General features: G+C 39.4%; 1 protein-coding gene across 1 annotated transcript; it reads left to right on the forward strand.

Annotated features, from left to right (window-relative positions):
• The first annotated feature begins 226 nt into the window (after window positions 1–226).
• On the forward strand, window positions 227–11,156 carry si:dkeyp-72h1.1 (uncharacterized protein LOC799956 homolog). Its single transcript, XM_007888301.2, has 4 exons — window positions 227–740; window positions 2,550–2,634; window positions 8,592–8,793; window positions 10,839–11,156. Exons 2-4 carry the CDS (start codon window positions 2,551–2,553, stop codon window positions 10,913–10,915), a joined length of 363 nt encoding a protein of 120 aa, XP_007886492.1. The 5' UTR covers window positions 227–740; window position 2,550; the 3' UTR covers window positions 10,916–11,156.
• The last annotated feature ends 1,275 nt before the right edge of the window (window positions 11,157–12,431 follow it).

Below are 12,431 nucleotides of genomic sequence, written 5' to 3' on the forward strand. Positions count from 1 at the left end.
GTGAGGTTCGTTAGAAGGTAATTCTATTCAGCACCTATTTTGTTTTGCAAAGCACCTCTTCCAGTTTGCCAATACTATTGGATCAAATCGAATCCATACGTTTACTTTCGGGGAAAAAAAAACCGAGGACAAATAAATAGGTGACCGCCTAGTTAACCCTTGAACACATTCTCAGTTGGTTGAAACACTCCCTGAAAGCATTGCACATGTTGTGATTTATGTGCATACATTGCAGGGAGTTATTGTTTAATAATCAATGCGATTCGGAGTGTTCTTTTGATCTATTCCCTTCCATTTCCGATGGATGGCCTTTGCAGTCGTTCTCCAAACCCTTGAGTGTGATGGTGCAGGATGTGCAACCCTCTCGCCAGTGTCCGGCAGTGAGATTCCTCCTCCCTGACCCCGGCTCGCCTCTCCGTCTCGGTATCTCCATGTGTGCTCGGCTGATGATGTGGATGTGATAAGAAGGGCTCTCTCTGTGTGGCTCATGGACAATCGCCATCGCTCTTCCTGGGGACGGCTCAGACTCAGACTCGCCAGATCCCGTGTCAGCTGCCACCGCCAGCAGCTCACACAGAGCTGTGATCCCCCCACACCACCACCAACCGAGAGCCGAGCCTTTTCTCAGCAAAACACAGCCCCAACACCTGGCTGACCACGTAGCTCAGACCCCCCCACCGAAGCTGAAGCCGACCCCGGGACCGAGGACACGACATCCAGGTGGACTTTATCCTCTGAAGGTAAGGGATAGTGGTTGCGCTTCGCCACTGTTGTCTAATTTCCATTGCACCGGTTAAACCACACAGCGCACAGCACCGGGTGGTCGGCGGTGTGTGTGTGTGTGGGGGGGGGTTTAAGCGCTAAATAAAGGTCAATATCGACTGGACGCTCTTCCATCAGTTTAAGCCGAACGCAATGTATCGATGATCGATCGGGAAATCGCGTTTAAAACCCCCCACAATCTGTGCCACACTGTTTGTCAAGACTAAGGCAGCGGCATCTGTTAACTCTCGGCTACAAAAGACATCGGGGATGGGGTGGGGGGTGGGGGGGGGGGGAGAGGCGAATATTAAAGTTTTGGACAGATTGTGGCAAATTCCTGTACAAAACCCTCTCCCCAACCATCACACACACACACACACACACACGCACGATCCCTATTTTTCTTTATTTAACCGTTGCTGTGTTGCGGTGGGGGTCGCAAAACCACACTCGCGTTTTAATCATCAACTCCCCCCCCCCCCCCCCCTTGTGTTTCATTGACAGCTCTGGGATCGAGATGGTTTGAGCAGAGAAAGAGAGAGACAGAGAGAGACTCTCTCTCGACTGAATTATCTTTCCTTCTCGCTCTCCTCGCGAACCATCTGTTTTCTTCCAGAAAAAAAAATACCCCCCCCAAAAAAAAATTTTTTTTTAAAAATAAAATAAAAAGGGGAACCGATCAGCTGAGCTTCCTTCTGGCTCCCCCCCCCGCCAGTCACCCCCAAAAAAAGCCTGTGGGTAAAATCGTGCTCGAGTGTCTCTTCAAGCTGATCCTGGTGAAGTGGTGGATAGTAATTTTTTTATCTATCTATCTATCTATCTATCTATCTATCTATCTATCTATCTATCTATCTATCTATCTATCTATCTATCTATCTATCTATCTATCTATCTATCTATCTATCTATCTATCTATCTATCTATCTATCTATCTATCTATCTATCTATCTATCTATCTATCTATCTATCTATCTATCTATCTATCTATCTATCTATCTATCTATCTATCTATCTATCTATCTATCTATCTATCTATCTATCTATCTATCTATCTATCTATCTATCTATCTATCTATCTATCTATCTATCTATCTATCTATCTATCTATCTATCTATCTATCTATCTATCTATCTATCTATCTATCTATCTATCTATCTATCTATCTATCTATCTATCTATCTATCTATCTATCTATCTATCTATCTATCTATCTATCTATCTATCTATCTATCTATCTATCTATCTATCTATCTATCTATCTATCTATCTATCTATCTATCTATCTATCTATCTATCTATCTATCTATCTATCTATCTATCTATCTATCTATCTATCTATCTATCTATCTATCTATCTATCTATCTATCTATCTATCTATCTATCTATCTATCTATCTATCTATTATCTATCTATCTATTATCTATCTATCTATCTATCTATCTATCTATCTATCTATCTATCTATCTATCTATCTATCTATCTATCTATCTATCTATCTATCTATCTATCTATCTATCTATCTATCTTACCGTAATTTTGCAATCCCTTCGCAGAGTAATTAATTAATCCCCACACTCTCTTCACGACCCTCAGCAAACATTTATTTGCCGATTGAAGGTATACACAAAAAAAATTGCAGAAATGTTTTTAGGAACGTGGGTGAGATATTTTCTTCTCCATCAGATTTGGTAGGTTTGGCTGATGTGTGTGTGTGAGTGTGTGTGTGTTTGGTCGCCTTGAATAAAATGACATCGTGTGTGGGTTCCGTTGTTGTTATCGTTGCAGAATGACAGAAGTTATGAGCAGCTGCGAACCTGCGATGGAGGATTTTACTTTGAACCAAGCCACAGAAGGAGGACTCTCCTTTCAGGTAATCTTGGGGAGGGGGGAGAGAGAGAGGGGGGAGAGGGAGTCAATGCAATCAGTCAATTATACGGTCTTCGCCTCTGTCATATCAGTCTTTATTTGGCGACTCAGATTGACAAAGTGTCAGAACTATTAGGAGTGACGGTGTGTTATTAACACCTATGAAGGTTATCGCCTGTATTTCTGATGGAGCCGTTTAATTTTGTGTCTTCCTTCCAGACATATGGCGTGGGGAAACTATAATTCCCCGGTGTACATTTCATCACATCATTAGACCGGTATAAATTATGAGAGCAATAAGAAAATGACAACTTCATCTTTTAAGAACAATGTATGTCCTTTCCCAGCCTTCAAAAGCGCTATATCAAATGCAAGGATTATTACTATTATTATTATTGGTTTCACAAGCATTCTGGAGCAATCTGAGCCTGGTGAAGATGTTTTTATTTATTTATAATTTAACTTGTAATTACATCTTGTAATTGAGTCGTGGAGTCCTGTAGCTCAGTGGTTAGAGCACTCGCTTTGCAAGCGAGAGACCCGAGTTCAATCCCAGGCAAGGTGAAACCTTGGGCAAGTTTCCTTACTCCACACGCCTAATAATAATCCCTCCAAAACTAAAAACAATAATAAATTGGTCATTTTCAATCTACGACTGTTTGTGGGGCATTGCTGTGCGCAATTGGCTGCTGCGTTCGCCCACAAATATGCAGTCAATTCACTTTACAGTGTGTTCTGTGAAGCGCTTTGGGACGTCCTCCCGACGTGAAAAGCGCTATATCAAATGCAAGGATTATTATTATTATTATAACTGTTTATGTGCTCTTTCTACTTAGACTGATGCTTATCGTCCTGACTTTAACGTAGACTTTTAGTCATCTAAGTTGTCATTCTGATTGTGATAGTATTAAATGGTTATAAATATACACTTACTGGTGATGCCTCCCATGTTTGGCATTAAACCTAAACCCAAAGAATGCAAAGAATGAGATGGTGATGTTCTGCACTCCACTCTTCCTGAAAAAAAAGTAAAGTTTACAAAAACTATGTGCTCCAGTAAGAGAACGAATGGGAACAGCTGTCCACAGTTACTATCTCCCTTCACAGTGCCCCTGAAACACCGAGACATGGAGGAGGAAAAAGGTTGCAGTTTCATAGAATGTCTCAAAGTAATTATTGTCAAGGTGCAGTGACTGTGGGCAAACACAACAGCCATTTTGAGCACAACAAAAGCGCCTAACTAGCCGCCTAGCCACAGGGTGAATTGCCAATTACTGTACACAGAGCGTTGTTGGCTGGGAAGCTGGTTGAGTTTCTATGAGTTGAGACTCAGAAAGTGTTAAAGCACAGAAACAAGCCATTGGGGCCATCAAATCTGCCTTGATATTTTTCTTCACATCAGCCCCCTAATTAAATCCCACTTTCCTGGTTGCTCCCTACAAGCCTTTATTTTTTTCCGTTTCAAGCATATGAATTCAAACGTCTGGTTTATATTTGTAAAGAAAACTCAAGGTAAAACAGAAATTGGGCAGTACAACTCCTATCCGAACCAATAAAACATCGCAAATCTTGTCTGTTTGAAATAAACAAAATGCATTTTCATTCTGAATGCTCTAGATGTGGACATTTGACCATGTTGAGGTCTATGGTGCTGGGGAAAAGGCATCATGTTATTACCTGTTTCCAATGGAAGTAGTTTTAACATAATTAATCAAATAGTGTTGTGACAGATGGGAAACTGCTTACCTAGACACAGTGTTTTCCAAATGGCTTGAGGGGAGGGTGGAGATTGAAAAGTTGTAGCCATCGAATCATAGAATTATACAGCTTAGAAGGAGGTCATTTGGCCCATCGTGTCTGCGCCGGCTTTGAAAAGAGCTGTCCAATTCAATCCCACTCCCCTGCTCCCTCTATCTCTCCCCATAGCCCTGCAAACTTGTGCTCCCCAAATAATTATCGACTTCTCTCTTAACAGCTATCATCTACTTGGCTTCCACCACCCTTTCAAGGCAATGCATTCCAGATCCGAACAACTCGCTGTGTAAAAAAAATTTCTCCTCACCTCCTCTCCGTTTCTTTTAACAACCATTTTAAATCGGTGCCCACCGGTTACCGACCACCAGCCAAATAGTTTATGTTGTAACGTTAGAACATTACCTTTGGGGATTAAGGAGCATTTTAATAGACTCCCTGAATCAACCATGCAATAGTTGTGGGAACTGAAATAATAGGTTTTGCAACGGTTATGGAACAATCAGCCTTGACGGGCCAAAAAGGTATTTCCTCATCGTATTATTATTTGAGATAAACAAAATAGAAAAAGGTACTTTTTTTAAAAAAAAATAAGAATGTGACACAGTCGAAACGTGTGAAACAACAAAGTAGTGAAGGGGTGGGAGCGGGTTCTGTGTTCCTCTCTAACTCGCTGCTCGGGGGTGGGGTGTGGGGGGGGGGGGGTGCGGAAGTTTTTTTTCTTTTTGGTTCCCAAAAAAAAAGGAATGGAATAACTTCCCCCATCAAGAGTGGTGGGACACGTCGAAGGCGCAGCCATTGGCGGACTCAATGGCCGCTGGTGAATGCGTGGCGGACGCGTACGCGGGACACGCTCAAGTCTGGTGTGGGCAGACTTGGGTCCGGCTTGGACGCAACCAGCACGGACGGGACCCGCCACCCAAACTACTTGCTGTGTGTAAAATGGAAGTCAGTTAAAACCTCTTACGTTTCAGTTGGGTCGGGGTCTGGCTCTTGGGCTCCTGGGTCCCCATCAACTGCCATGTCTACTTGGCCCCGCCTCCCCTCGCGCGTCACTCCACGAGCAGACCCCGCCCCACTCCGCGCTCGCGCGCGCGCGCCCCTCTCCCCCCCACCCCCCGCCCTCAAGGCGGGGCCGGGAGCGGACCAATCAGCGGCTTCCCAGCCCGGCACGTGACACCCCCGGCGCGCTCGAGCGTTTGCAGTTCAACCGTTTTAACGGTCCTGAGCGAGGGGTCGGCGCGGCGGCGGTTGGTGGGTAACCCACTGGTAAGTCGGGTCTCTCACCCATGTTCACCTCAGCTCTCCCTCCCCATCCCCTCCAAAAAAAACCCTCAGTGGGGTTTGAATCGACTGTGACGGTTCCCCCCACAAAATATACAGTCAGTTAATGCACTTTACAGTATATTCTGTGAAGCGCTTTGAGAAATATTATTATTATTACTATTAGTATTACAGCAGCAGCAGCAGCTGCTACACCTTTTGCCAGAGTTTAAATACCAAATTAAGGCACTTCGGTATAGTATTTAAATACTTAATGAAGAACAAAATACTGTTGATGAAACGCCAGAAAATGGGAGCGAGTTGAAACGTACATACAATTCCCCCCTCAAAAAAGCAACACCCCAATGATTCACACTTTGGGATTTGGCTTCAAGACTTTATTTCAAGCTCTTGTGGTAAAGGGAAAACCTGAGCGTTTTCCTATCGACTCCTCATGGATGAAGCTCTCAGAAGGGAAGAGCACGTGTTATGGTTCGGGGGTAAAACGAGGGTAAAACTCTCGACGTTGCAGTTGTTTTCTTTGACGTGATGTGAGGATTCAGCATTGTTAATAAGCAACTGGTGTTTACTTACTTATTCACGGTGTCAGTCACCTGTATCCTCTGGTTTTAAACTGAGGAAAGTAACTTCTTAGACGTTTCACCACATTCCTCTTGTTGCTAATTGCAGCTACATTTGCCTTATGTCGCTCTAATAAGGCCACTCACTGTAGCTCATCGCAGAAATGGTGTGACAGGAGGTACTGGTGTGACTTACTGGCAAGACAAGATGGGAACTGGGAATCAATTTGAGGAAGGTCACCCAGACACGACTGAATTAGGCCCCGAGATGCAATCTGTCCGATTTGTCTTTCTATTCCTCACTAAACAACAAGAACATTTATAAGAACTTCATAAAACGAGATGAGTTAAGCAAAAGCATGCCATCGGTCACCCCCCATCCCCTCCCCTCCCTTATCCCTCCCTGACCCCAGCTCGGGTCTGAAATGCTGTACACTGTCCAGCGCCTTGGGAAGTCCTTCCAACATGAAAGGCACAACACAAATGTAATCTTGTTGTTGTTGTTGGTACCTCACATTCTCTGGTCCAAGGTTTCTGAAGAGCTGTAATTTGATTCATAAGCATTAGAGGGAGTTTATTCCTTCCCTCCCCTGGACAAAATGCAAATACTGTATTATCATATTGGTGAACATAGCTTCTTTCAGAGAATCCAACATTAATGTGTTGAATGCATGTGTTCAACATCCAAAAATAATATATTTAGTATTTGAGGTAAGCAAGTATTGGGGCATCAACTACCTGGCATACACAGCCCAGATGCTTTTTTCTATTGTAAATCCAAACAAATGAAGCTGCCTTCATCTGTTGAATACAGAAGAAAACATTTGTTTGAAGTTATCAAATTGATTTAGAACTTTCAATTTACTGGGTTATGAAGAATAATCGAGGATACAGTGGATAATTTGTGTTCCATTGTAATGCATCCAAATGTATTAGAAACTAAAATGAATAGCATGTTCATTTTAGTGAAGATGATGAGATTCAAGTACAATATTTACAGAAAAAAGCAAATACTTGCAAATATTAGTGTAATGTATTGTATCAAATGAAATTAGATACTCATTTGATTCCATGAACCACTACATTCAACAGTCTGACTACTGGATATTCAATATGATTTGTTGTGAACAGGTTATTCATCTACAATTACATCCATTTTAATTACACGATTATATGGATTCTGCATTGAATAAAATGACAATGTATGATGTTTAGACAAATCATCCATTCTATTTATGATCATCGTCTGTCAAATAGGATCAGTTTATACTTTAAATATAAAATATAAAAGTGTTGAACCCAAATTGTATCCATTCTATTCCTCAAGGATTATTTTGTTTTAGCAGTGGTAATTGTGAAAATAAACTAAATATCTAAAATCAAAATTAAAAAACAGGTTCAGACAAGGATGAAAATGTTTACTGTAATATTGTTTTATTTTAAATGTTTAAATTACATTTTTACTATTAATTCAAGTATGTACCTATACCTACTTACAGTCACTATACTTTACAGTAAAATTCTTTGAGACACTTTGACATGTTTCAACAACATAAGATACTACAGCAAATATTTTTGTTAATAGTAATGTGCTTGCAAAACATTAATAGGCTGTAATGTAGTCTAAAACCATCCAAGATTAAAAAAATCACTTAATCTTATCCCTCACTGTTTTTAAACCCTGCCCCAATTATCTCATACATTACTTGGCAAAGAAGGTAACAGGCAATTTGTTTCTTGGTCTCTGCCAACCCATTCAACTTTTCTCTCCAATCATATCTGCTGTGAGTGGTAATCATGCATGAAGGTGAAAGCCCACATTCTCTCTCCCTTAGTTACAGGCACTTTCCTTACCCACATTTACTTCCTTGTGAAAAACTATTATCCTATGATTTGACAATGAATTAGATAAATAGCATAATATAATGCTATTTTTACAAAGATTATAAAGACTGTACAGCATGGAAAGAGGCTATTTGGCGCAGCCAGTCTGTATCAGTATTTATACTCCACAAGTCTTCACCCACTTCTTACATGATTTGATCCTACCACCTCTTCAGGCAGTGTGTTCCACAATCTCACTACCCTCTGCATGAAGTAGTTCCTCTAAATTTCCTTTTAAATCCCTTTTAAATATAAGAACTATCTTATATTTGTCCCATGGTTGCCGACTCTCCAGCAAAAATAGCCAATTCATGTTAACCTTATTGAGCCCATTTATAATTTTAAACACTTCTATTAGGTCCCCCCTGAAACCAGCTTAACCAGCAATATAATTTACAAAATAAACATTCTTTATAGCAGGTTTAGAGATAAGTGTAAATTGCAGTGCTGATTAATATGCAACTTTTTTTTTAAAAAACAGATATTTCCTGATCCACTTGAGAAATCTGAAAGGTGTCCCAAGATGACAAAGAGATTGCCATCAATTGTGGTTGAACCAACAGAGAGTGGAGAAGTTGAGAGTGGAGAGCTGCGATGGCCACCTGATGAAATGAACCTATTGGAAGATGATGAGAACGAAATTGAATCAACTTCTAACCTACCAGATCAAATGGATAATAAAGGTATACATGCGCATCTTTTGCAGTTGCATTTCTATATCTAGATATTTACATTTCAACTAACAATATGAATGAGAGAATAACTGATTGGCAAAAACAGAAGATAACATTATAAAATGATACAGGTATGAGTGAATTGTATGGCCTGTTTTTATAAAAGCAAAATGGATAATAAAAAAGCCAATCTGTTGCTTTTCATGTATTTTTAAACTAATTAACAATGGAGCAAAATTACAACATTATATGAATCACCAAAATTACAAACAATAATGGAATTACTTCCCATGGAGCATCAGTATTTAAGTGTTGATTCATGGCACACCTCAAGCTGACTGAACCTATTGCCCTATGAAGTAGCACTCACTAAAAGTTCCATGGCTTGCAATGGTGGAGATCAGAGTCTTTGAGTGAAGTTGGTTGTGGGCGGGTGAGAATCAAACCCAGGTCCTCTCGCTTGCGAGGCGAGTGCTCTAACTACTAAGCAACAGAACTCCATTGATAGTAATGAATATCATTACATGTTGCATTTTTCACCCAATGTATCTAAAGTGTACAGAGACATTTAAATAGGACTGTTAATAGTTCAGAGTAAGGATGCTATAGTTTGAACGTTCAAAATTTAAATGTGAACAAAAACAATCATTAAGAAAAATATATGTGGAAGAAACCAAGTTAGCATTTTGACTTATATTAGTGATTTTCTGGAAGGATAATGTGATTTAAGTCCAGTAAGTCACACTGAGCAGGACTAAATATTGCTGCCTCTGTCAGAACCAAATGAGGAATTAGGGTTGATATTTTTGGCTCAGCAGTTAACACGACAGCTGATGCCTCAGGTCATTTAAGTGCACCTAAGTGGAGGTGTTCAGGGAAGCCTTCTAGACTACTTCAACAAACCTCTTCATATTACTTCACAGTACAATCAAATTCCCCTATTTCTGCTCAAGACTTCTAGGTTGGACAATATTTGATTTTTCTGAATATGAATGAATTATTTCTTTCTTCCCTGATTCCCAGTGTTCTTCAGGAGATTTAGGCAAAATGAGTGATGAAGATTACGTTAACCCGATCCTGGCTTTCAGTAATGCTAATCCAGAGGAAGGACCTAGTTTCCAAATGACAGCCTGGTCGTTATAAGGAATGGTTTCTTAGTGGCAGTTCCTTCAGTTTTCAGGAAGTCATTTGCAAATCAGCCTTGTTGAATCAACTTGGAAAATTTGTTTTAACCATGAAATTCCTGTTTTGAAGCATCCCTAGCACTTGAACCAGAGTTTCAGCCGTCTACACATGGTGGCAAATGCTGAATTTAATAAATGTTTTCATGATTTTTTCATGGAATTGATCTCCAGATTTCTTAGCATGAGCACAGAAAGAAAATACCACTCATTCTTTGATTTTTTTCTTGGGATTTATTCTTGACAAAATGATCTGTGCTCCCTTTAAGTCACTGAGCTGTTTTGAACACAAGTTCAAGTCACAGGGAAAAAAACACTTTTGGAACTGACTTCAGCTTGTAGGATAAACTTGTAGCACAAAGATCCTTAACAAATCATTACCTAAATAAAAGTTAGCAAAATTGATAGTGGAGTAAGTGCTCAACAGTTAGGACCACAGGACCAGAAAATGTTCAAGGTTAGTTGAGGGACTTTTCACCCTACTGGGTTAGCATATACCCTGTGAGCAACCCAAAGAGTAAGGAGTTAATGAGTAACCCAACCACCTCTATAATGAAAATCATTGTTATCCTACTTTGTAAAACATTATGAGGTTAGGGACAAATGGTGGAGAAATAGGATGATTTTATAAACGTGGTAAAACAGACTTGACGGACTGAATTACCTAATCCTATTCTGATATTATCCATATGATACTCATTTTGAGCTACAAGTTTACTTTTAGGTCACTGGAAAAGTAAGAACATTTTACACAATAAGGCAGTTATAGCCTAGATTTTGTTATTCTGGAGAGAAAGATCTGGATTAATCATGGAATTATGTCTCATTTCACTGCTGTCCATATAGAAGTAATGTTTATTCTATTAATTCCAGATACATCATCAACAATAGAAACCAACAGAAAGAAATGCGAGAAAAGACAATCAGAATCCTCTAAAAGCAGCAGCTAAGAGCACATACGATCTGACTGGAACCCCACTGTGAATGTTTTGTCACAGATTGGAACCTGGTGGAGAGCTTCAGAATGACCTGAGGCAATGAACTGGTTTTCTTAAGGCTTCATCTGAATGTTTTGCAGTTACTTGAATTTCAGTCATCTATAGAAAATATGGTGGTTGATGTTGCATAATTGATGGTACTGTTTATCTGTCTGTGACTTGGACATTAAACTTTATGCTCTTATTTCACCAATAATGTCCTGAGTTACCTATATAACTACAGGTATCGTAGCTGCCTTTACTATTCTTCCAATTCAGTCTAAAAACTTTCTAATCTCCAAATATTACTTACAACACAATTTACAGGATAAAGGAGAAATATCTAAGAGAAAGTGAAATTATTTAAGGTGATGTGAAAAAGCTGATTATGCTAATTCTGCTATTAAAATGCACATTCATGCTCTAGGATAAGAGTTTAGAAAAGGCCAGAGGCAAAATTATTTATCTCCTGCAAGTTTGTATTAAAATATTGATTCATGAGACGGACGCTCATGGCTAATGTGTATCTTTTTAGTCAACAGGAAATTTTGAATACTTGCAACTTCTCAACACAGACCTGGGATCAAATCAAGGATTCTCCTGATCTATATTGCTCAGTAACAGACTGAGCAGTACATTTACACATTGAGGCAAAAAAGGGACAAATGTTACAATTTATGCCAAAATGACATTGTTGTGCGCAAATTGGCTGTTGCATTCGTCTGCAAAATTCGGTCACTGCATTTTACAGTAAATCTTGTGAAGTGCTTCGAGATGACCTTTCACACTGAAAGGAGTTGTATCAAATGCAAGGATTATAATAAAACATTGCTACAACTACAATTTACATTTATAAAGTGCCTTTCACATTGAGAGGCCATCTCAAAGCACTTTGCACAGCTGATAGGAAGATATTTCTTAACAATATTAAAACACATATTTGAGGTAAAAAGCATATATTGCACCAGGTTTCTTGAATAGTTGAAAAGAACTGAATACAATAAAATCTAATTGTAGGACATGTGGAAAATTAAAAGCTCTAACCTTGTATCGTTTTTAGATGTGGTGCAAAACTACAACAGTAATTCATACAAAAATAATTGAATCTCTTTAGATTGGCCAGGCCTTTCACATCACTTTTGATTTCTGGTGTATTTTATTTTGATTAAGTACAGAATCATTTTTTTCTGCTAAATATTTTTTTTTAGAAAAAACTGACTTCAGTGATTTTAAGGGTGTCGTTTAACAAAAATACAAATAAAAATTGAGATTCCAAACAACCCTTATAGATCTTTTTAAAAAGCAAAATTGTGTTGTTTGCACCAGGGATGGAAGGTGGAAGAGCATCTCTTTAAGTTTCTGTTACAGCTAAGGCAATTCATTCTGGCACTCTGACTGGAAGAAATCAAGGTAAAGATATGAGATTAATACTATTTGGTAATTGCCTTGCTGTTTATCCTAATTCAACAATAAAACATTCTCTTCAATG

This window comes from Callorhinchus milii, unplaced genomic scaffold (genome assembly GCF_018977255.1).
Source record: "Callorhinchus milii isolate IMCB2004 unplaced genomic scaffold, IMCB_Cmil_1.0 Scaffold9, whole genome shotgun sequence".
NCBI classification, from domain to species: domain Eukaryota; kingdom Metazoa; phylum Chordata; class Chondrichthyes; order Chimaeriformes; family Callorhinchidae; genus Callorhinchus; species Callorhinchus milii.

What these genes read in the sequence shown, in the direction of transcription:
- si:dkeyp-72h1.1 (XM_007888301.2), top strand. Translation starts at nt 2,551, where the DNA reads ATGACAGAAGTTATGAGCAGCTGCGAACCTGCGATGGAGGATTTTACT. An exon ending in AAGGAGGACTCTCCTTTCAG is followed by an intron (nt 2,635 to 8,591) that starts GTAATCTTGGGG and finishes TTTAAAAAACAG; the next exon opens with ATATTTCCTGATCCACTTGA. An exon ending in AGATCAAATGGATAATAAAG is followed by an intron (nt 8,794 to 10,838) that starts GTATACATGCGC and finishes TATTAATTCCAG; the next exon opens with ATACATCATCAACAATAGAA.